Source organism: Mercenaria mercenaria, unplaced genomic scaffold (assembly GCF_021730395.1).
Source record: "Mercenaria mercenaria strain notata unplaced genomic scaffold, MADL_Memer_1 contig_5028, whole genome shotgun sequence".
NCBI classification, from domain to species: Eukaryota; Metazoa; Mollusca; class Bivalvia; order Venerida; family Veneridae; genus Mercenaria; species Mercenaria mercenaria.
This window is the reverse complement of record NW_026463308.1, coordinates 10,626-36,966: the sequence shown is the minus strand read 5'-3', so window position 1 is coordinate 36,966 and position 26,341 is coordinate 10,626. Positions and strand designations below refer to the sequence as shown.

At 35.8% G+C, this 26,341-nt stretch overlaps 1 protein-coding gene across 1 annotated transcript; it reads right to left on the bottom strand.

Moving 5' to 3' along the window:
• Positions 1-225: 225 nt before the first annotated feature.
• LOC128554416 (uncharacterized) lies at positions 226-26,341 on the bottom strand (the record flags this gene model as incomplete). The annotated part of the gene is made up of 5 exons (XM_053535699.1): positions 26,217-26,341; positions 13,572-13,661; positions 12,482-12,562; positions 9,911-10,018; positions 226-306 (listed from the first exon to the last, which is right to left on the bottom strand). Coding segments are annotated over exons 1-5 (470 nt in total), but the record flags the coding sequence as incomplete, so codon positions are not given.

The following is a 26,341-nucleotide window of genomic DNA, read 5'->3' as shown; positions in this document are numbered from 1 at the left end:
TTCAAGAAATTGCGATGGTCAAAGATGGTCATCCAATAATTCTAAAGTTCACCATGAGCACCGTGTGCTAAAATGAGCTAAAATTCTAAATCCAGATTCACTGATTGAGGCAAGATGCCAGATCATACATCTGTACTTATAGGTCACTCTGAACAAAATTTTTTGAACCATTCTAAAATGTCCACACTGTGATGAAAATTGTATACTATCAATCTGTCTTCTTACCTTTTAGCAAGGTGATCTAATTCTTCTTCCAATTGTTTAACAACTGTGTCCCTACTTTCTAAATGTCCTTCAAGTTTTTGCCTGTAAAGAAAATTTTGCTCTTAGTTCATATGAAACTGCAAACACTAAAATAATGCAAATAACAAGAGCGCCGCCTTACGAGTGCAGATCTTCATCTGATTGTTTCTGTATAATAGAAATATTGCCATACCCATGATTTTCTTAGTCCAAAAGGGCCATAATTCTTGCAAAAAGCATGATGGAGTTATGTTTCTTGCTGTACATGGTCAATCTATGATGGTGAACAAGTGCTGGAAGTTATAAAGCAATAGCTTTGATACTTTAGGAGAAAAGTTTACCTAAACATAAAACTTAACCAAGACATCTGATATTTTCTAAGTCCAAAAGGGGTCATAATTCTTGCAGAAGGCAGGATAGAGTTATGTTTCTTGCTGTACAGGGTCAGCTATTGATGGTTTCAAAGCAATACCTTTGACAGTTTAGGAGAAAAGTTGACCTAAACATAAAACTTAACCAGACAACGCCAACACCGACAACGACTTGACAATAACTCATCATTGTTTTTCCAAAAATCAGATGAGCTACAAACAAATATTTATCCTTCTTATCTAGTGCTAATATAAAGTAAGTGGGTTTTCAATCTATATACAGTTTTAACAGAAATAGAAACAAGAGGACCATAAAAGCCCTGTATTGCTCACCTGACCTATTGATCTAAAGACCATCAAGATAAACATTCTGACCAAGTTTCATTAAGATATAGTAATAACTGTGGCATCTAGAGTGTTAACTAGTTTTTCTTTTAATTGAACCTAGTGACCTAGTTTCTTACCCCACATGACCCAGATTCGAACTTGACCTAAAGATCATCAAGTTTAACATTCTGAAAGTTTCATGAAGATACAGTAATAAATGTGACTTCTAGAGTGTTAACAAGCTTTACTTTTGATTTGACCTGATGACCTAATTTTTGACTCGCCTGACCAAGATTGAAACTTAATCTTAAAACCATTAAGATTAGCATTCTGACCAAGTTTCAAAAAGATATGGTCATAATTGTGGTCTCTAGAGTGTTCACTAGCTTTTCCTTTGATTTAACCTGGTTACCTAATTTTGACCCCACATGACCCAGATTCGGTTTTGACCTAACGATCATCTAGATTAACATTCTGACTAAGTTTCATGAAGATACAGTCATAAATGCGGCCTCTAGAGCATTAACAAGCTTTTCCTTTGATTTGACTTAGTCACCTAGTTTCTGACCCCAGATGACCCAATATCAAACTCATCCAAGATTGTATTAAGGGTAACATTCTGACCAATTGTCATTAAGATTGGGCCAAAATTGTGACCTCTAGAGCTTTAACAGTCAAATTATTGAGGAAGATGGACGACGAACACAGGGCGATCACAAAAGCTCACTTTGAGCACTTTGTGCTAGTCATGACCAACCTTTCTATCAACTTTCATGATCCTAGGCTCAAGCATTCTTGAGTTATCATCCGGCAACCATTAAACTGTTCCTGATCACTGTAACCTTAATCTTTGACATACTGTCCTCAAAATCAATAGAGGTCATCTGCTGGTCATGACCAACTTGCCTCTCATCTTTCATAATCCTAGGCCCAAGTGTTCTTGAGTTATCATCCAGAAACCGTTTAACTGTTCTGGGTCACTGTGACCTTTACCTCTGGCCTACTGGATTGGTCTACATACCGACTGACTAAAAGACCGACAGACTGACTGACTGACATCTGCAAAACAATATACCCCTCCTTCTACAAAGGGGGGCATAATAAGTTTATGTAAAACAAGAGATCACAGAGTGATCTTGGCGCCCACCAATGTGCCATTTTTGAGTGTTACAAATTTCAAGACTTACTGACTAGCTCAAGGTCAAATTTCATTTCTGAACACAACACTGTGCATGTGGTCCAAATTCGAAAGCTGTAGCTTGAGAAATGTGAAAGTAGGTCACTAGATCAATTTCAAGTTCTTTGTACACAAAACTATGCATGTGTATCAAGTTTGAAGGCTGTAGTTTGAGAAATTTGAAAGTAGGTCACTAGGTCAATCTTAAGGTCAAAGTTTATTTCGGTACACAAAACTATGCAAGTGGTCCAAATTTGAAGGCTGTAGCTTTAGAAATGTGGAAGTAGGTCACTAGGTCAAAATCAAGGTCAAATTACACTTCAGAACACAAATCTATGCATGTGGTCCAAATTTAAAGCCTGTACCTTCAAAAATGTGAAAGTAGGTCAATGTCAAGGTCAAAGTTTGTTTCGGTACACAATCCTATGCATGTGGTCTAAATTTGAAGCCTGCAGCTACAGAAATGTGAAAGCAGGTCACTAGGTCAATCTTAAGGTCAAAGTTCATTTTGGTACACAAAACTATGCAAGTGGTCCAAATTTGAAGGCTGTAGCTCGAGAAATGTGAAAGTAGGTCATTAGGTCAAAATCAAGGTCAAATTTTATTTTGGAACACAGAACTATGCATGTGGTCCAAATTTGAAGCCTGTACCTTCAAAAATGTGAAAGTAAGTCACTAGGTCAATGTAAAGGTCAAAGTTTTTTTCTGTACACAAAACTATGCATGTGGTCCAAATTTGAAGGCTGTAGATACAGAAATGTGGAAGTAGGTCACTAGGTCAAAATCAAGGTCAACTCATGTCAAGGTTCATCTTGCCACTCAAAACCATACATGTGGTCTAAATTTGAATGTTGTAGGTTATTGACAAGAAGATTTTAAAAGCTTTTCCCTATATAAGTCTATATGAACCATGTGACCACCAGGGCGGGGCCATATTTGACCCTAGGGGGATAATTTGAACAAAGTTGGTAGAAAACTACTAGATGATGTTACATTACAATTGCCAAAGCCCTAGGCTTTGTGGTTTAGACAAGAAGATTTTCAAAGTTTTTTCCTATATAAGTCTATATAAACCATGTGACCCCCGGGGTGGGGCCATATTTGACCCTAGGTGGATAATTTGAACAGTCTTTGTAGAAGACCACTAAATGATGTCACATACAAAATATCAAAGCCCTAGGCCCTGTGGTTTTGAACAAGAGGTTTTTCAAAGTTTTCCCCTATATAAGTCTATATAAACCATGTGACCCCTGGGGCCATATTTGACCCTAGGGGGATAATTTGAACATTCTTAGTAGAAGACCACTAGATGATGCCATATACAAAATATCAAAGCCCTAGGCCCTGTGGTTTTGAACAAGAGGTTTTTCAAAGTTTTCCCCTATATAAGTCTATATTAACCATGTGACCCCTGGGGCCGGGCCATATTTAACCCCAGGGAAATAATTTGAATCATCTTGGTAGAGGACCACTAGATGATGCTTCATACCAAATATCAAAGCCCTAGGCTCTGTGGTTTTGGACAAGATTTCCAAAGTTTTTCCCTATATAAATCTATGTAAATTATAGAAATAAACAAAGGGCCATAACTCACTAAAAAATGTTGAACTAGTCTGATTTTTAGAGGGACACAACTAGGGTACCAATACATCATTCTGACAAAGTTTGATCAAAATCCCCCTTGTAGTTTCTGAGGAGATGCGATAACGAGAAATTGTTAACGGACAGAAGGACGGACGGAAGGACGACGGACCACGGACGCAGAGTGATTTGAATAGCCCACCATCTGATGATGGTGGGCTAACAAGGGATCACTCTGACATGGCCTATACTGAACATGGCCTATATTGACCCAAGTCATGATTTGAGTAGTTCTGGTAGAAAACCATTGGACCGCCCAGGCGTGGCTATATTGACCCCAGGGTCAGGATTTTAACAGTTTTGGTAGAAAATTTATTTATTTATTTGGGTTTTACGGCGCACCAACACAATAAGGTTATATGGCGCCAAGCAGGACTACAAATTTTGGTTCCACATCTCATCCCTATCAGTCGCCTCTTACGATCATGCAAGGGTAAGGCAGTGGTTCCAATTCTTTTCATACACAGATCGTCCTAGAACCACATGGGGCTTTGGTAGAAAAACATTGGTAGAAAAACATTGGACCACCCAGGCATGACCTATATTGACCCCAGGGACATGAGGGTCATGATTTGTCAATGAACAATTTTGGTAGAAAACCATTAGACCACACCACATTCCAAATACCTAAGCTCTGGGCCTCATGGTTTCCAAAAAGAAGTTTAAGATAAGTGTTCCCAGTGTAAAAACTGTTGACCCCAGGGCAGTCAATTCTGACACGAGGGTTTGATATGAACAAACATGATAGTTGACCTCTAGATATAACTAAGTACCAACTAGAAATTGCTTTTGTAAAAAAGCGCATGTCTCCCCCAATGCAAAGTCCTATAGGCAAAAAGTCAATAGGGGTCAGGAGCGAAAGTCAGAGAGACACTGATGGTTGGCTGTAATAGGGATCATCTACTTGGCATGTCCAATCATCCCGCTAAGTTTCAACACTCTTGGCCTAGTGGTTCTCAAGTCACTGTTCAGGCTCCTGTGACCATGACCTTTGATCAAGTGACCCCAAAAAAATAGGGGTCATCTACTCTGCATGTCAAATCATCCTATTAAGTTTCAACACACGGGGGAGGAAGCGTTACACGAAGGATGGAGTTCTTCTGATAACCTGTCATGTTTTCTTCTGATAATTGTTACAGAGTTCCTGGAAAACGTTACAGAGTTCCGATATCTGTATGACAAAACACGGAACTGGCTGACAAAATGATAATTATCAATCTTTAAAAAGAGAAAATGGGGTGTAAAACTCTGATAAAGTCTGATGATCAAGGTTGCCTAATGTTTTGTGCTATGCGCCAGAAAAAAACTGTTTAGTCTAATAATCAGCGCCACTTCTTTGAAACCAAGACATTTTGAGTAAAATATCGAAATTGTTTGCTTATTCATACGTATTAACCTACTCATTCACGTTCTTAATCATCAACACCACGCAATAGCCTAATCTGAGTGCAAAACTGCAAACATAAACCACTACTTAACAATTTTATGCCCGATTTTTCAAATGTTACGGAGTTCATATGATAACTTTTGTTACTGCAAGGGTGTTTCTTCAGCTATGTTAAGATACCTAATTTTATTATTTAGAAAGGGTGTTAATCATGTTTTAATGTAAGATATTTATCCAAGGCAAAGTATTGTGGTTATATAATGTATGATAAGAGTCTTTTGTAAAGTTTAAAACTAAGTTCAGTATAATGATATATATTTAGTAAAATACGAAAATGGGTAACAAATGCAGATAATTGTATTGTTTGTTCTATCAGTGTCTTTTCATGTGTGACCATGTTATTACAAGAAGGAAATGATAAATTAAAATTGTTATTGTATGATATCTGTTGATTAGGGACCATAATTCGCCACGCGGCAGTAGATTATACTCCATAATCAACACAAGAGTGTCAGAATATCACAATATACGCCCGTCACAGCAAATTTCTTTACACCAGCACCTGTATTTGCAAATGGAATTTTAATTTTCTAGTTGTTTACAATGTTTGTTTGTTTTAGAAATTATTGTAATTCTTTTATCTTTTCAAGTCCACAAAAAATCCTTACCAGGTAGAGATACCTTAAAATACACCCAAAATTTGAAAGAAACATCAATGTTGTACCACAGAAAAGTGGTCTTGGTTTTTCCCTACGGTCAATTATACGGTCAATTATAAAAAAGTTACAATGTAAGTTAATTATAGTAACAACTAAGGGAAGTTAATCTTTAAAGAGAAAAAAAAAAAACAAGTCCATACAAAAATCCTTACCAGGTAGAGATAGCTCAAAATACACCTCAGAATTGGATGTAACATGCATCTTGTACTACAGAAAAGTGGTCTCGATTTTTCCCTACGACTTGTAATGAAAACGTTACAATATAAGCTATTTATAGTAACAGCAAAGGGAAGTAATTCAAAAGAAGGGACCAGTGCATGACACTCCGTCTCATGATGGTGTACAATTGTGCCAAGTTACATCAAAATCCCTCCATGCATGAAGAAGAAATGCTCCGGACAAAGTCATTCTTGTATCTGACCTTTGGCCTCTAAGTGTGACCTTGACCTTAGACCTAGGGACCTGGTTCTTGCGCATGACACTCCGTCTCATGCTTGTGAACATTTGTGCCAAGTTGTATCAAAATCCCTCAATGCATGAAGAAGAAATGCTCCGGACAAAGTTTCCATTCTTATATCCTTGACCTCTAAGTGTGACCTTGACCTTAACCCTAGGGACCTGGTTCTCGCGCAGGACACTCCGTCTCATGATGGTGAACAATTGTGCCAAGCTAAATCAAAGTCCTTTCATGCATGAAGAAGATATGCTCCGGACAAAGTTTTCATTCTTGTATCCTTTGACCTCTAACTGTGACCTTGACCTTAAACCTAGAGACCTGGTTCTTGCGCATGACACTCCGTCTTATTATGGTGAACAACTGTGCCAAGCTACATCAAAATCCTTCCATGCATGAAGAAGATATGCTCCGGACCATGTCATTCTTGAATTTTTCATTCTTGTATCCTTTTGCCTCTAAGTGTGACCTTGACCTTAGACCTAGGGACCTGGTTTTTGCGCATGACACTCCGTCTCATGATGATGAACAATTGTGCCAACTTTCATCAAAATCCCTCTATGCATGAAGAAGATATGCTCCGAACAAAGTCATTCTTGAATTTGACCTTTGACCTCTAAGTGTGACCTTGACCTTAGACCTAGGGACCTGGTTCCTGCGCACGACACTCTGTCTCATGATGGTAAACAACTGTGCCAAGTTTCATCAAAATCCCTCCATGCATGTAGAAGATATGCTCCGGACAAGGTCTGTGGACGCCGCCTGCCCGCCCGCCCGCCAGGGGCGTTCCCATAATACGTCCCGTAGTTCAAACGGGCGTATAAAAAGTCGTACAATAACTAATATTTAAACGGCGAAAAGAAATTATACTAACACACACCAAAATTATAGCTTCAAACGTACATGACAATTTACATATAATTTATCAAGGATAATTGTTTGTGTATGATTTTGTTAATGTTTATTGCATGACCATTTTCATTAAGTTATAGACCTTAATCCGAATGCTCTCGCATACTATGTATACTATTGTTGGATTTAACGTCGCACCGACACATGATTGGTCATATGGCGACTTTCCAGCTTTAATGGTGGAGGAAGACCCCAGGTGCCCCTCCGTGCATTATTTCATCACGAGCGGGCACCTGGGTAGAACCACCGACCCTCCGTAAGCCAGCTGGATGGCTTCCTCACATGAAGAATTCAACGCCCCGAGTGAGGCTCGAACCCACATCGATGAGGGGCAAGTGATTTGAAGTCAGCGACCTTAACCACTCGGCCACGGAGGCCCCCTACTATGTATACAGTTGTATTCATATCAATAGTTTTGCATAAAGAATGTAATAATTGTGTACCAAAAAGGGGCATGTCATCCTCATACATGCATATGTTATTAGTCTTAAATAATATCATAATGCATATTAATGTGAATTTTGAAGTGCTATCTATCTCAATCCTTCACCAGAAACGACCTTTGCATTTGCCAAAATGCTATAAGATGAACAGAAGTGTAATTTGAGTTTAGTCGGAAATATCTAAAGTAAGAGGAATAGTTAGCTAGATCATCATTATGAGCGTACACAGTCCCGTTAAAAGTAACATCTAGTTCGAATTAAAAATATAACACTAAAACGTTATCACTTGAACTCAAAAACACACATACCATACATCATATAACCATAATACTGTACCTTGGATAAATATCTTACACTAAAACATGATTAACACCCTTTCTGAATAATAAAATTAGCTAAAAAGTATCTTAACATAGCTCAAGAAACACCCTGGCAGTAACAAAAGTTATCATAAGAACTTTGTGACATCTTCAGAGTTATCACCTGAACTCCGTAACATTTCAAAAATCTGGCATAAAATTGTTAAATAGTGGTTTATGTTTGCATCCTTGCATAAAAATTAGGCTATTGCATGTGGTGAGGATGAAGAACGTGAAGGAGTAGAATAATATGTATGAATAAGCAAACGATTTCGATATTTTACTCAAAATGTCTTGATTTCAAAGAAGTGGCGCTGTATATTAGTCTGAACAGTTTTTTCTGATGCATAGCACAAAACATTAAGCAACCTTGATCATAAAACTTTAGTTTTAATTCACATTCTCTCTTTATAAAGATTGATAATTACAATTTGCCGACCGATTCCTTGTTTTGTCATACAGATATCAGAAGAACTCTGTGACGTTTTCCAGGAACCCCGTAACAATTATCAGAAGAAAACATGACAGGTTATCAGAAGAACTCCATCCTTCGTGTAACACTTCCTCCCCCGTGCAACATTCTAGGTCAAGTGGTTCTCAAGTTATTTTGTGGAAATGATTTTACATGACCAGGTCCTTGTGACCTTGACCTTTAATAGACTGACCCACAAATCGATAGGGGTCATCTACTCTGCATGTTCAATCATCCTATGAAGTTTCAACATTCTGGGTCAAGTGGTTCTCAAGTTATTGATCGGAAATTGTTTTCCATATTCAGGCTCCTGTGACCCTGACCTTTAACAGAGTAACCCCAAAATCGATAGGGGTTATCTACTCTGCATGTTCAATCATCCTATGAAGGTTCAACATTCTGGGTCGAGAGATTCTCAAGTTATTGATCGGAAACGGTTTTCGATGTTCAGGCCCCTATGACCTTGACCTTTCACAGAGTGACCCCAAAATCGATAGGGGTCATCTACTCTGCATGACAAACCATCCTATTAAGTTTCAACATTCTGGGTCAAGTGGTTCTCAAGTTACTGACCAGAGATTATTTTCAATGTTCCGGCCCCTGTGACCTTGACCTGTAACAGAGTGACCCCAAAAACAATAGGGGTCATCTACTCGGCATGACCAATCATCCTATGAAGTTTCAACATTCTGGGTCAAGTTGTTCTCTAGTTATTGATCGGAAATGGTTTTCAATGTTCAGGCCCCTGTGACCTTGACCTTTGGCGGAGTGACCCAAAAACAATAGGGGTCGTCTACTCCAGCAGTCCTACAACCCTATGAAGTTTGAAGGTTCTAGATCAAATGGTTCTCCAGTTATTCATCGGAAATGAAGTGTGACGTACATACGGACGGACAGGGCAAAAACAATATGTCTCCCCTAGAGGGGGGGAGACATAACAAGAGGGTCATTGACTCTAAAGTGCTCACCTGTGTACAAGGTTTCAAGTGTGTTTGTATAAGTACAGAGTTAGGTTTCTTCCATGTTAGCCTATATTATATTACATTACATTACATCAATTTTGACCCCGGGGTCATGATTTGAACAAACTTGGTAGAGGTCCACTAGGCAATGCTTCACACCAAATATCTAAGCTCTAGGGCTTCTGGTTTTTGAGAAGATTTTTAAAGTTTTTCCTTTCGGCTCTGGTGAGCTAAAAATAGATTTAAAGTGTATCAAAACCTTAACATGACATTCTAAATAGAACGGAGGCATTTAATATTGTTTGGAGAGTTAACCCCGTGAGTCATACGATATGGGTAATGATGATGTTAAACTATGTCCAATTTGAATCAAATTATGTAAAGATGAGCAGCATAGCTCTCCATACATTCTGTGTAAAGTCAATGTAAAAGTAAAAACATACAGATAGGAATTCCAAACTGAACCCTGAGTGTCTCTCATTTTCTGTTGTACTTTTGCTTCATCTTGTTCTTTTCTTGCTGCTTTTGATGTTTCTCCAGCTGCCTTTTGGCTGTAACATAGTTTATATGAAAACAAATAAAAAAATTTGTATCTTCACTTACATTGAAATACAAAGTTTTACAATTTTTTATGGTATGGACAATACAACATATAATTTTAAGTTAATATGTAGGCAAACAAAGGATGGGGGGTGGTGGTGGGGGGGTCCCAGTTAGGTATCTGCGCAAAATGTTGTTTCATTTTATTTATATTTTATCACAATATACCTACATGTATTAAGTTTCATTAACAAGTATTACTGTTACCAGTATTTACTTACTTTTATAGATATTCACATTTAAAGTGGGTGGGGTAATCTGTCATGTGACCAGCCAGGAACACAATTTCTGTTATTTTTTTAAAAATGGTTCTAACTTTTTACCTAAAACTTCCATGATGAAATACCTAAGCAACAGACATTTACACAACATTGTACTGAATACTTTTTTCATCACAGAGCCACAAAGTGGTCTAATCAAATTTACTGATTTTCAATGGACGAACTTTACCAACAAGAGATCACAGAGTAATCTTGGCGCCAACCAATGTGCCATTTTTGAGTGTTCCAAATTTCAAGACTTATTGACTAGCTCAAGGTCAAATTTTCATTTCCGTACACAACACTGTGCATGTGGTCCAAATTCAAAAGCTGTAGCTTGAGAAATGTGAAAGTAGGTCACTCGATCAATTTCAAGGACAAAGTTCTTTGTACACAAAACTATGCATGTGCATCAAGACTGAAGGCTGTAGTTTGAGAAATTTGAAAGTAGGTCACCAGGTCAATCTTAAGGTCAAAGTTTGTTTCAGTACAAAAAATTATGCAAGTGGTCCAAATTTGAAGGCTGTGGCTTGAGAAACGTGAAAGTAGGTCACTAGGTCAAAATCAAGGTCAAATTTCTCTTCAGAACACAAATCTATGCATGTGGTCTAAATTTGAAGACTGAACCTTCAAAATGTGAAAGTTGGTAACTAGGTCAATGTCAAGGTCAAGTTTGTTTCGGTACACAATCCTATGCATGTGGTCTAAATTTGAAGCCTGTAGCTACAGAAATGTGAAAGAAGGTCACTAGGTCAATCTTAAGGTCAAAGTTTATTTCGGTACACAATACTATGTAAGTGGTCCAAATTTGAAGGCTGAATGTTAAAGTAGGTCACTAGGTCAAAATCAAGGTCAAATTTTATTTTGAAACACAGAACTATACATTTGGTCCAACTTTGAAGTATGTACCTTCAAAAATGTGAAAGTAGGTCACTAAGTCAATGTAAAGGTCAAAGTTTGTTTTGGTACACAAAACTATGCATGTGGTCCAAATTTGAAGGCTGTAGCTTGAGAAATGTGAAAGTAGGTCACTAGGTCAAAATCAAGGTCAAATTTCATTTCAGAACACAAAACTATGCATGTGGTCCAAATTTGAAACCTGTACCTTCAAAAATGTGAAAGTAGGTCACTAGTTCAATGTCAAGGTCAAAGTTTTTTTCAATGCACAAAACTATGCATGTGGTCCAACTTTTGTTTGTTTGTTTGTTTTGGGTTTAGCGCCGTTTTTCAACAGTATTTCAGTCATGTAACGGCGGGCAGTTAACCTAACCAGTGTTCCTGGATTCTGTACCATGGCAGTACAAACCTGTTCTCTGCAAGTAACTGCCAACTTCCCCACATGAATCAGAGGTGGAGGACTAATGATTTCAGACACAATGTCGTTTATCAAATAGTCACGGAGAACATACGCCCCACCCGAGGATCGAACTCACGACCCCGCGATCCGTAGACCAACGCTCTACCTACTGAGCTAAGCGGGTTGTAGTGTTGCTTCAAATATTTATTTACCCCACCCACTTTTACCCAGTTTGAGAGTGTACCACTCTTCCAATATTAATCAGAGTATACTGATATACTGTCATTTTAATGTTTATTTAGTTTACAATATCTGCTGAAAATAACACCTGAATATCTCAACTAATAAAAAATGTTTTAGCTTTTGGTGAAGTTCGTCCATTAAAAATCAGTAAATTTGATTAGACCACTGTGTGGCTCTGTGATGAAAAAAGTATTCAGTACAATGTAAAATGCAACATGTTGTGTGAATGTCCATTGCATAGTTATTTTATCATGAAAGTTTCAGGTAAAAAGTTAAAACCATTTTTAAAAAAACTAGCAGAAATTGTGTTCCTGGCTGGTCACATGTCAGATTACCCCACCCACTTTTAATGTGAATATCTATAAAAGTAAGTTAAAACTGGTAACAGTAACACTTGTTAATGAAACTTAATATATGTATGTATATTACCACTATTACCACAAAGTATAAATAAAATCAAAAAACATTTTGCACAGACACCTAACTGGGACCCCCTCCCCCCACCTTTTCTTGATTTATTGAAGACCATTTACTATTAATGTCAGCTCTAATATGCGTATGCTCAATCATCGGTAAAAAGAAATCTGTAATGAGATTTAAGATGAAGAAAAGACCTGCTTGTAACAGCTTTGGATGACTCTTCTTTTCCTTGTAGGCTTTTGTCTGTATCTTCAAGATGCTTCTTGAGAGCTTTCCTGTAAAATAAAAAATTATTTTGAAATTTATTTCTTTTTACTAATACTTGTTACTCCAGAAACAGTATTCTAACTTTAAGTACCAAAGCCAATATTATTACAATCTTCCTCATAATGTCATAACATTTGTATTTTCTAAATATTCTAGCTATCAAACTTTTGTTGTTTTTTTAATTCCTTGAATTTTCATCCACTCGTCATAAACCAAAAACCTTGTACTATGTTACATTACACATATATATCATGTTATTATTATGTGGTGTGTTAACTGTTCAACATTGTAACATTGTTCAAACAACAGACACTGTAAATGCTACAAAATGGTACTTCCAGCGCACTCTATTATAATGGGGAAGAAAGAAAGTAGTAACCATCTTCCTGGAGTGTATAAATCTAATACCATAGCTATCAAATTTGAAAAATTTCAAAAAGTCAAGCTAAATATGGTATGTCAAACGTTGCTAAATTATATATGTATATTATTATTATTATTGTACGTTTGTTTTTGTTATCCAATGTTATTTGTTGTTTAAGATATTTTGCAATCTTTTATCAAATCAAACCATAAATGAAGTATCTATATGGCTGCAAAAGCCAAAATACCAAATTTTGGCACTTTAAAGGGCAATAACTCTGGAACCCATCATGGTATCTGGCCAGTTTTTGAAAGAAACCAAGATTTTATGCCAATACAAGTTGTGTGCAAGTTTGATTAAAATCAACTGGACAGTGTGGTCTCTATCATGTACACAAAAAATTGTGAACGGACAATGGACAGACGGATGAAAGACAAAGAAAAATCACAAAAGCTCCCCTTTTCGCTATGGAAAAATGTAAGGATCAATTAAGTAACCTTAATAATAAGTGCTTTTTTGTCTGGCTTCATACGAATTAACAGTGAATTAACAGTCCATCTGTATTCTTGGTAACTTATACAGCAAGCATCAAACAAGGAAATATCCTCACCATTTTATATGGAATGCCTCCAAGCCCCACATATACTACTTACAAAATATTTTGCCACTCAAATGAGGGAAATTTCTCCTTCAATTCATCAACGTCCATTGAATGTTGAATGCTCGAAGTGTCTGATGCAGAGCTTTGAAAAGAACATTATATTATAAACTAAATAATATATTATCATAAATTTACATTCTCACATTCAAATAAGAATAAAACATGTAAAAAGTAGTTGTCTCACGTACTTTAAAAGCAGAAATTTTCATGAGGGTTTAATTTTCATTATATTCGCCAGGCCCTGGATTTTGCGAAAATCAATCCTCATATTAATATTTACAATAAGAATGATTTAAATTAAAGTAGGATATTATTTTAACAATTTCGTGAATACTAGTATTAGACATACTCAAAATTTCAAATTCTCGAAATTCTTACCCAGCGCATATATGCTTGTATAGTAAATATTGCAGGGTACAATTTTAAGTACATGGAATCTTTCCCACAAAAGGACACTCAGAATCATTTTTGCCAACTGTTAGCAGTAAAATTATCCCAAAATTAAATATCAAGTGATTCAAGGAACTCACCAAACAACTAGAAACTGTATTATAGCTAAAGAGTTTATTAAAACACAAATGATTCAGCATCATGTGGATGATTTTTATTTCAATGAACAATTCTCTGTACAGTTTTTAAATTCTTGCAATGGTAATGTAAACTGTTATTTCAAACAGCTTCTTAAAGTTGATGGTTTGGATATTGTAAGTAAATTAACTTGTTAACTGTGTACTAGTAAAATATCACGGAACATTTTATTTTCATCTGTGAAAATCTGAAGCAAATCAGGCTTATAGTGTGGGAGGAGTTGGACACACAAGATTTTGGGACATAAGGATGGATGAACAGACAGATGTACAAGCTTGGTAGAGGATCACTCAAGGTCCATTTGTGTGAAATTATTTCAAATCCAGGCCAGCTTTTTAATGTTTGATACTATATATATATGCAGGGAAAAGTGACCAAGCCCTATAGCATCCATGCTTTTTTACGAATCAAAATCATTTGAACAATCTTTGTAGAGGCTTATACAGGGACCAATATGTGTAATTATTCTAAAATTTTCAAATTTGCAGTATTTATACATATACGGACAAGTGACCACACCCTCTTGCAACAATGTTTTTTGAAAAATCAGGATAATTTGAATAATCTTGGTACAGGGTTAAATGAGGATCATTTGTATGATAATTTCAATTTCGGACTTATTTGGCAGCCCCTATGTGCAACCAATCAGAACTGTTTGAAAATCTTTGGAAGAGGACCAAACAAATGAACAAATCATATCAAACTTTCTGTACTAAACACAACTGCTAATAAGCCTTATTTGAAAAATTGATAATTTTGTAGCTTTCATCGTTATCTTCCATAAATTTACGTCCATCTCCAAAATTCAGCAGGTCGTGAGGGCCCTATAAACCATGTTTTCAATAAAATCAATATTTAAATTGTCTTAAGCTATATCTAATTTAAATGGCTCAATGGACAATCTTGTTTTTACTATAAAATGCATATGGTGGTAGGAAAACGTCAGTAAATATCTAGGCAAAAAGATCTATAATTATGTAACATTCGTTCAATATTAATTTGTGATGAGCAATTTCTGTGTTTAATAATTTAATTCAATCCCAAAGCATATTAATTCATTGTTTTTATATGTTTACTCTAGAAAAGTTTTTAATCATTGGTCGACTAAAATACTAAGTTTAATCATTAGTCATCTTACTGAAGCCACATTTCTTTTTTTGCTTTAACTAAAGTAACTAGATATTAACAATTCTTCTTCAAAATTGCTTGTTTAAAACAAGTTATCTCCCCCTCTTTTTTTCTTATTTGTAAAAAAAACGCATTCTCTCCTATCAAAACTTTCCTTGAATAATTCTTCTTTTTCTGTTTTTAATCGATAAAAGAACATAAACTGTCTGTGTGAAAAAATGAAGATTAATCACATTCTAGTTTTTACATACAATAAAATAAGTTTCATAATTTATTGGCAATACTGATGGTTTAAAACATGCTAAAATTCTTCTTTCATGTTTAACAAGGCAGTCTAAAAGACAGCTAAATCCCCTACCACTATATGGATAGTGAAAGGGTAAGCTTTTGACCTTGAGCTGTGACCTTGACCTTGAATTGACATGGCTGACTCATGAAATATGCACATCATCTTGATGAGGTGATTATTTATTAAGTTTCATAAAAATCCTTCGAGGGGTTTAGGAGATACAGAGCTCAAACCTTTGACATTGAGTTGTGACCTTCAGTTGACATAGCTGACTCATGAGTTCTTGATGAGGTGATCATTTGATCCAAGTCTGATAGAATCCTGCATGGGGTTTAGGAGATACAGAGTAAACAAAAATGGAAGGCTCAAACCTTAGACCCTGAGTTGTGACCTTGATCTTGAGCAGACATGGCTGACTCATGAGTACTACATATTGCCTTGATGAGGTGATCATTTGACCCAAGTTTCATGAAAATCCTTCAATGGGTTTAGGAGATATGGAGTAGACACGGAAGTGTTACGGACAGGCAGAAGGACGGACAAAGACCATTTCTATAACCCCCCACCACTCGTGGCAGGGGATCAATTAAAGTGTCTTAACTCTTACTAACAACAACTGTCCGTAAGAGAGCGCGCTCGACTTTTCTAAGAGCTTGACTCTAAATTAGAGCTTTGCTCATTAGCTCAGTCGGTAGGGCACTTGCTCTGTAAGCGAGGGGTCCCAGGTGCGAGCCCCAGACTGACAGCACAATTTCCTAACCAGCCACTTAGCTCAATAGGTAAGAGCATTGGTCTACGGATCGCATGGTCATGACTGTTCGATCCTCGGGCGGGGCATATGTTCTCCGTGACTATTTGATAAACGACATTGTGTCTGAAATCATTAGTCCTCCACCTCTGATTCATGTGGGGCAGTTGGCAGTTACTTGCGGAGAACAGGTTTGTACTGGTACAGAATCCAGGAACACTGGTTAGGTTAACTGCCTGCCTTTACATGACTAAAATACTATTGAAAAATGGCGTTAAACCAAAAACAAACAAACAAACAAACAACCAAAGACCTTTGCCAGTAAAAACGTTATAAAACTTTAGCCAAACAAGAGGGTCATTGACGCTAAAGCGCTCACCTGTGTAGAAGGCTTCAAGTGTGTTTATATTAGCACAGAGTTAGGTTTCTAGTTTATATTATATACATTTCACACATATTTTTGAACCTAGGGCAATAATTTGAATAATTACAAATCTGATATCACATGCCAAATATCAAGGCCCTAACCAATATTGAAGATTTTCAAAGTTTCTTATATAAAAGCCTAAAGTAAGAACATGTCAGAAACAGGGGCGTGACCTTTTTTTTTTTTTACCTTAAGGTAATAATTTGGACAAGTATGGTTGAGAGTCAAACCCATATATAAAATGACAAATATCAAAGCTCCAGAGAAAAGGATTTTTAAAATCTTATAAATAAATAGCTAAACACCTATTTTTAACCTAAAAACCCATGCTCAATGAAGTGGAACCATTTGAACAACTTTGAAAGAGGGTTACTAAGAGATCATAAATTTTGTGTAAAGTTTCATCAAAATCCATTCCATGGTTTTGGAGGAGATATTGTTTAAAGATATTGTTGATGAAAAGTGCCCATGTTTTTTGACGAATCAAAAAACTGTAATAAGTGTATTAATATTAGCAGAGTACTAATTTTCGCGCTATTAGCAGAATCGTGTTTGCGCTAATTCATGTCTAGCGCTAATATCAGACTGAAATGAAAGGCTTTTCTAACAAGAGGGCCATGATGGCCCTATATCGCTCACCTGTTATTATTGCACTTGAGGACAAGAAGGCCCTCAGAAACAAGAGATCACAGAGTGATCTTGGCGCCCACCAATGTGCCATTTTTGAGTGTTCCAAATTTCAAGACTTACTGACTAGCTCAAGGTCAAATTTCATTTCCATACACAACACTGTGCATGTGGTCCAAATTCGAAACCTGTAGCTTGAGAAATGTGAAAGTAGGTCACTAGGTCAATGTCAAGGTCAAAGTTTGTTTCGGTACACAATCCTATGCATGTGGTCTAAATTTGAAGCCTGTAGCTACAGAAATGTGAAAGTAGGTCACTAGGTCAATCTTAAGGTCAAAGTTCATTTCGGTACACAAAACTATGCAAGTGGTCCAAATTTGAAGGCTGTAGCTTGAGAAATGTAAAAGTAGGTCACTAGGTCAAAATCAAGGTCAAATTCTATTTCGGAATACAAAACTATACATGTGGTCCAAATTTGAAGCCTGTACCTTCAAAAATGTGAAAATAGGTCACTAGGTCAATGTAAAGGTCAAAGTTCATTTCAGTACATAAAACTATGCATGTGGTCCAAATTTGAAGGCTATAGCTTGAGAAATGTAAAAGTAGGTCACTAGGTCATAATCAAGGTCAAATTTTATTTCTGAATACAAAACTACCATGTGGTCCAAAATTGAAGCCTGTACGTTAAAAATGCGAAAGTAGGTCACTAGGTCAATGTAAAGGTCAAAGTTCATTTCGGTACACAAAACTATGCATGTGGTCCAAATTTGAAAGCTGTAGCTTGAGAAATGTAAAAGTAGGTCACTAGGTCAAAATCAAGGTCAAATTTTATTTTGGAATACAAAACTATGCATGCGGTCCAAATCTGAAGCCTGTACCTTCAAAAATGTGAAAGTAGGTCACTAGGTCAATGTAAAGGTCAAAGTTCATTTCGGTACACAAAACTATGCATGTGGTCCAAATTTGAAGGCTGTAGCTTGAGAAATGTGAAAGTAGGTCACTAGGTCAAAATCAATGTCAAATTTCATTTTGAAACACGGAACTATGCATATGATCCACAAATTTGACACCTGTACCTTCAAATATGTGAAAGTAGGTCACTAGGTCAAAATCAAGGTCAAAGTTTTTTCCAGTGCACAAAACTATGCATGTGGTCCAAATTTGAAGGCTGTAGCTACAGAAATGTGAAAGTAGGTCACTAGGTCAAAATCAAGGTCAACTCATGTCAAGGTTCATCTTGCCACTCAAAAAGATACATGTGGTCCAAATTTGAATGTTGTAGTTATTGACAAGAACATTTTAAAAGCTTTTCTCTAAATAAGTCTATATGAACCATATGACCCCCAGGGCGGGGCCATATTTGACCCTAGGGGTATAATTTGAACAATCTTAGTTGAAGACCACTAGATGATGTCACATACAAAATATCAAAGCCCTAGGCCCTGTGGTTTTGGACAAGAGGTTATTCAAAGTTTTTCCCTATATAAGTCTATATAAACCATGAGACCCCCAGGGCTGGGCCATATTTGACCCTAGAGAAATAATTTGAATCATCTTGGTAGAGGACCACTAGATGATGTTTCAAACCAAATATCAAAGCCCTAGGCTCTGTGGTTTTGGACAAGAAGGTTTTCAAAGCTTTTCCCTATATAAATCTATTTAAAATATAAAAATAAACAAAGGGCCATAACTCACTCATTAATTGTTGAACCAGTCTGATTTTCAGAGGGACACAACTAGGGTACCAATACATCATTCTGACAAAGTTTGGTCAAAATCCCCCAGTAGTATCTGAGGAGATGCGATAACGAGAAATTGTTAACGGACGGACGGAATGACGGATGGACGGACCACGGACGCAGAGTGATTTTAATAGCCAACCATCTGATGATGGTGGGCTAAAAATATTTAAGTCCAAAGGACAGGAACAACAAAGGGAAGAAATTTAACCAAAAAAAAGAAGAAACATTCTTACAAGGTATAGATACGTCAATATACACCTAACAAGAGCTGTCCGTAAGACAGCCAAGCTCGACTATTCGAAATATTGTCACAGAAGCAGGAAATTATTACCCAAAACGTTAAATATCAAAAGAGTTTTAAGTTCGAAACGGGACATAATTTGACCAAAATGCATATCAGAGTTATGGGACTTGATGCTATCAACTAGTTTAATAACCCCGAAGAAACATGTTAAGTTTCAATTCCATATCTGCATTAGTTTTGGAGATAGTAACTTGCATGTAAAACTTTAACCAGAATTTTCTAAGTCCAAAAGGGGGCATAATTTGCTCAAAATACATGTTAAGAGTTATGGAACTTGACCCAGTGAGGTTGGTAACTGACCTAGAAAAAGAATAAATAAGTTTCAAAGCTATATGCCTTTTGGTAATAGCTGTATGTACTTGCACGCAAAACTTTAACCAGGATTTTCTAAGTCCAAAAGGGGGCATAATTTGCCCAAAATACATGTCAGAGTTATGAGACTGGATTCTATCAACTAGTTTTATAACCCCGAAGATACATGTGAAGTTTCAATTTAATATCTGCATTAGTTTTGGAGATAGTAACTTGCATGTAAAACTTTAACCAGGATTTTCTAAGTCCAAAAGGGGGCATAATTTGCTCAAAATACATGTCAGAGTTATGGGACTTGGCCCAGTGAGGTAGGTAATTGATCTAGAAAAGGAAAAAATAAGTTTCAAATCAATATGCCTTTTAGTAATAGCTGTATGTACTTGCACGCAAAACTTTTACCAGAATTTTCTAAGTCTAAAAGGGGGCATAATTTGGCCAAAATACATGTCAGAGTTATGGGACTTGACCCAGTGAGGTAGGTAATTGATCTAGAAAACGAAAAAATAAGTTTCAAATCAATATGCCTTTTAGTAATAGCTGTATGTACTTGCACGCAAAACTTTAACCAAAATTTTCTAAGTACAAAAGGGGGCATAATTTGGCCAAAATGAAGGTCAGAGTTATGGGACTTGGTGCTATCAACTAGTTTTATAACCCCGAAGACACATGTGAAGTTTCAATTCAATATCTGCATTAGTTTTGGAGATAGTAACTTGCATGTAAAACTTTAACCAGAATTTTCTAAGTCCGAAAGGGGGCATAATTTGCTCAAAATACATGTTAGAGTTATGGAACTTGACCCAGTGAGGTTGGTAATTGACCTAGAAAAAGAATAAATAAGTTTCAAAGCTATATGCCTTTAAATGATAGCTGTATGTACTTGCATGCAAAAACTTAACCAAGGTGTGACGCCGACGCCGACGCCGACGCCAGGGTGAGTAGAATAGCTAGACTATTCTTCGAATAGTCGAGCTAAAAATTGGAGGAACCATGTACCACAGAAAAGTGGTCTCGGTTTTTCCCTACGGCCAATAATAAAAAAGTTACTAAAAATAAGCTATTTATAGTAATGAAAAAGGGAAGTAATTAAAAAAAATATTGTTAGTGAACAAAAGAAGGATCTGCCAAATACCCTGTAAATTTGTTGGCAAAAATGAAATTTCAGATCAGTATCTTCATTAGTTATGGAGATATACCCATATTAATTTGAAATAAAGGGAGGTAATTTGACATAAAATCAGTCCATAGTTATCTACCCTGATTGTCTCAGTCCAACTAATAACAATAATGAAATTTCAAATAAGTCCTATAAGTACTTACTAATATAAATCCATTTTTATTACAATCAGGGGAGGTAATAAGATATAAAATAACTCTGGAACCTACACTTGGATCTGATTTGTTATGGAATCCAAGATTTATTGTTGTTGAAGATATTTTGGAAGTTTGTATCAAATAAAACCATAAATGAAGTCTCTATATGGCTGCAAAAGCCAAAATAGCCAATTTTGGACCTTTAAGGGGCCATAACTCTGGAACCCATAACGGAATCTGGCCAGTTCAAATAAGGAAGCAAGATCTTGTGGTGATACAAGTTGTGTGCAAGTTTGGTTAAAAATCAAATCATAAATGAAGCTGCTATTGTACAGAAAAGGTCAAAATAGCTAATTTTGGCCCTTTCAGGGGCCATAACTCTGGAACCCATTAAGGGATCTGGCCGGTTCAAGAAAGGAACCGAGATCTTATGGTGACACAAGTTTTGTGCAAGTTTGATTAAATTCAAATCATAAATGAAGCCACTATTGTGCAGACAAGGTCAAAATAGCTAATTCTGGCCCTTTCAGGGGCCATAACTCTGGAACCCATAATGGGATCTGGCCAGTTCAAGAAAGGAACCGTTATCTTATGGTGATACAAGTTGTGTGCAAGTTTGGTTAAAATAAAATCATAAATGAAACCACTATCGTGCAGAAAAGATATTGTTGACGACGGACGAAGGGTGATCACAAAAGCTCACCTTGTCACTATGAGACAGGTGAGCTAATAAAAAGTAACATTTATCGCATCGAAAATACCGTTATTACAATACAACAGAACACAGAGAAATACATATCTATTGTGTAAATATGACAATAACTGCATTCTTAACTGATATTCTGCAGAAAGTTTTGAATAGAATGTTTAAGCCTGTTAGTTTGAACTGATATAATTTTGTAAATTAAGTTGCATTTTTTCTATCTTCGCCATTGTCCATAAACATCGTATATAACACCTTTGGAGTACATCGTCAGTTTGTCTGGTCGAGCTAATTTCTAGTGTCACCATAAAATTTTACTGCTTTGAAAGCCAAGTGTAAATTTGAAAACAAACAATTATCAACATTCTGCACTGTATCCATGTATAAAGTTACAGTATACAGATTAACACTGATCTAAACGAATGTACATTTATTTTCGTGCCTGGTCGATTTAATAACATTATCAATATGAGATTTTTCCGTAGTAAGAAAACAAAGAAAAAGAAAACAAATCAACATACACAATATCTATATTGCTTATCATTTAAAAAAAAGATGTAATCCAAATGCAAATATTGTTAAGTAATATTTTTAAAGAAAAATAGGTTATATAAAGTCCCAGGCAAAACTGTTTGACACAACAGTCACATTTGGGCCAATACTTATTTTATTGGAAATTGGTGTTTCAGATTGGCTATTTTAGCGCTGCTGATACTACGCTAATACAAGTATGCGCTAATAAGTCAAAAATACTCAATTTAAGGCGTTTGCGCTAAAATTTAGCTGCACTAATATAAGTACACTTACAGTAATTTGAACAATCTTGGCAGAGGGTCACACAAGGACCATTTTTGTATAATTATCTTAAAATCGGACAAACAGTTTCAAACAAGATTTTTTAAATTTCCTCTATATACAATATGGTGAAAAATGACCCCTGGTGGCCCCTATGTGCAACCAAGCAGAACTATTTGAAAACATTTAGTAGAGGACCACACAAGCAACATCCAGGCCAAGTTTCATTAAAATCCATTCAGTGGTTTCGGAGATGTTGTTCAAACACAATTGTTGACGACAGACGGACAATTTGACGGACACACAACAGACGATAGACATCGGACACAGCGTGATCATAATAGCTCACAATGAGCACTTCGTGCTCAGGTGAGCTAAAACGGGGCATAACTCCATCAAAATTCAAATCAGAGTTATGGGGATTGTTTTTCCTGGTGTAGATTTGATAGTAAATAGATATTTAAGTTTCAAGTCGAACGCTTTGATAGTAACAAAGATTTTTGACTTTATCAAAAACTTTAACCAATGCTGGGGTGAGTGCAATAGCTCTACTTTTTCTTCGAAAAGTCAAGCTAAAAACTATGAAAAGCAATATTGATAAGCCAATAGATTTATTCTTTCCTTCCACCTTTATTTCTATAACATAAATAGCAATAGTATAATTAAGGGATAATTAAAATAGGCACTGACCTCAAGATCGTACGACAACAAAAAATGAGAAGCTTTTTAGATATCAGAAAATTACTAATTTTTTCCTTAGTAAATGATTATAAGTTATGGAAACCTATAAGAATAAGTTGTTTTTACTAATTTTTCCATCAAAAATTGAAAAGCATTTGTAACGGGATACCAGAGGTAAACAGCCTTTGAGTATATGTGTCCTGCATTGTGTATTGGTCAAGACCACAAGATAATGTTTATTACCGTGGCGACCAACTTGGGCATTTTTTTTTGTTTTGTATTTTATTCTTTGGCATATTTAAGATAGTCAAGAAAAAAACTCATGTTTATAGTATGTTCATAATATATTCAATTTCAAAGAAAGATCACTTTATAGCCAAAATCTGGAGGTCAGTGCCTTCAACTATGGTTACTACTGATCACTTGTGTTAAATTTCATTAAATTGTGTGCATGGGTTCAGGAGATTATGCGTGCACAAGATTGCATATGCACACTGTATGTACCTGTATATAGTATAGTAACAAAAAACAAAGTCCCATAACTCAGCAATTTTTTTTCTGAAAGAACCTAACGTGCATCATGCACAACTACTGTTGTTACTGATCACTTTTTTGAAGTTTCATTAAATTGTGTCACGGGGATGAGGAGAGTTGGTGCGCACAAGATTGCATATGCAGACTGTATGTATATAGTATGGTAAAAAAAATCAAAGTCCCGTAACTCTGCATTTTCTTTTCTGAAAGAACCTAACATGCACCATGCACAACTACTGTTGTTACTGAACACTTGTGCGAAGTTTCATTAAATTGTGTCAAGGGGATGAGGAGAGTTGGTGCGCACAAGATTGTGTCTACGGACAGACGGACAACCTGAACTTTGTTGTCAGGGGGTACAATTAGACTTTTACTATTGACTTAAATGGAAAATATGGGTGTTAATATAAATGGTTCAAAAGGTAAATGAAATAATAAACTTGCAACTTCTAAAAATTATATCATCATTTAGAGCAAAGATTAAATCAACGGCTGTCATCGAAGCAAATTCATTACCTTAAACCATTTAAAAGATATAACGATTAAATTGAATTGATTCCTTTTTATTTTTGAATATTAAAAAAAACGATAATATGTACTGATTATTGGAAAAATTGGAAGTTCAATATGCAGGCCAAAGCTTCATCAAAATTTCCATCAAATGGTTTCCGAGATGTTGTTTCAACAAATAGAGTGGACAGACTGATGGAAGGGTGCTGATCTATCGCACTTGAATTTTATCTACTGACAATAAGTAAGTACTGAATTGACTAGACTAGATGCTGGATGGATGGATGGATGGACGCCACTCAGTGAACAACCATAATAGCTCACCCAGAGCATTTCGTGCTTTGGTGAGCTTTAAAACTATAGGGACATGGAACTGCACAGGTAAATTGTTATGTTTACATAATTTTTTATATTCTGCAGCTGACCACTCTTGCCCCTTGCCTTGTGGCTCAATTTATACTGATGTAGAGATAGACCCTAAAATTTTCAATGATAGAAATACATTAAATAGAGTCTGGAAATTGATTTCTAAGTCCTTGAAATAACCAAAAATGATCTTACAAATGTGAAATTTATGATAGTTATGTTAATATCAGTAACAGAAGTTTTAACATTTAATTTAAAGCTGTGATACGCGAAGAATTACAACTCCTTTCTTAGGCCAGTACTTATAAGCAGAGATATCTAATAGTTTACTTCCCTTGCAGTTATACAATTGGGTGGAAAATGAAAATGGTTTAAGACACAATATCACATCTTTTTGCAGAACAAAAACATTTAAGATTTATTCATATGCGTTTGATTTACAGTTTAAAACTTGCTTCATACGATTTTGTTAGCTTACTTATGGGAAAAAATTAACTTTTAACAAGCCGATAATAAAATGAAATACCAGAAAGTATTTTATAGTGTAGGTAATACAGTTTCACTTGTATCAAAATGTCACAATAGAAGCACATGGCTGCCAAAAAAGGAAGTAGCAATTTGCAGCGACAGAAATAAAGATGTACTGAGCTGTAAATTGAAGACTTTTTAAGATTTTCTTTTAATTTCCTTGTAGTATCGCTTATAAGACGCTTCCCACTCTTTGGACTGGAGATATGACTCCTAAAAATGCGTCTTATAAGCGAATATGTACAGTAAATGTTCAGGTGTTTCAGTCTGTGTTTAAATATTGTGTTATTGTTTTATTCTGCAGTGACATGTGTCTGTTGAAAGTAGTCCTGTTCTGGAAACACATAAGTGTTTTAAGAAGCAATTTAACTATGAAGATTATTATTGTATTAAATTACAGTTTACGACTACATTTATGACAGCTTCGACTATTGTCTCAATCACTTAGAATCCAAACTGGCCGTTTTGGCAGAAACAGAATAGTAAGAAATGAAAGATATAGTTTATGTTGTAATTCTCGTGATATTGAAGACGAGTTTCATTTTATTTGTATCTGTCTTTGTTTTGCTGATCTTAGAAAGAAGTATATTAAGAAATATTATTACCATAGACCATGTATGTTTAAGTTTATAGAACTAATGGAAAGTACAAATAAGACTATATTAAGAAATCTAGCAAGGTATCTTAACGTCGCATCAACTGTTAGACGTTTTTTATTAAATGTTGAAACATAATTATTTATGTTCATCCTCTGCATATATTAATTGATATTATGTATAAATAATATTATAATTTGTCATGTAGCATGCAATTTGATTTTTTATGTTATATTATTACACTATGTGTATTTGATTATGACAATGTTATATGCACAAGTCAAATAAAATATATGTTCTGTTCTGTTCTTTACAAAACAGTAGCATTAGTAAAGGCGCAGTTATAATGATCTCTATTTCCTATACCTAATAGATGGTAGAGATGTTTTACTAAGACGTATGTTGGAATATATTAATAAAATTATACGTTAACCCTGATACATACCTAGGCATTTGATCTTTTGATTTACCACGACTTGTAACTTGTGTTCTGCTCATGTATGGCTGGTTTCCACCACTCCCAGTGACAAATGTACTGAAAATTAATAAGGCCATTTATCAACAATTTTT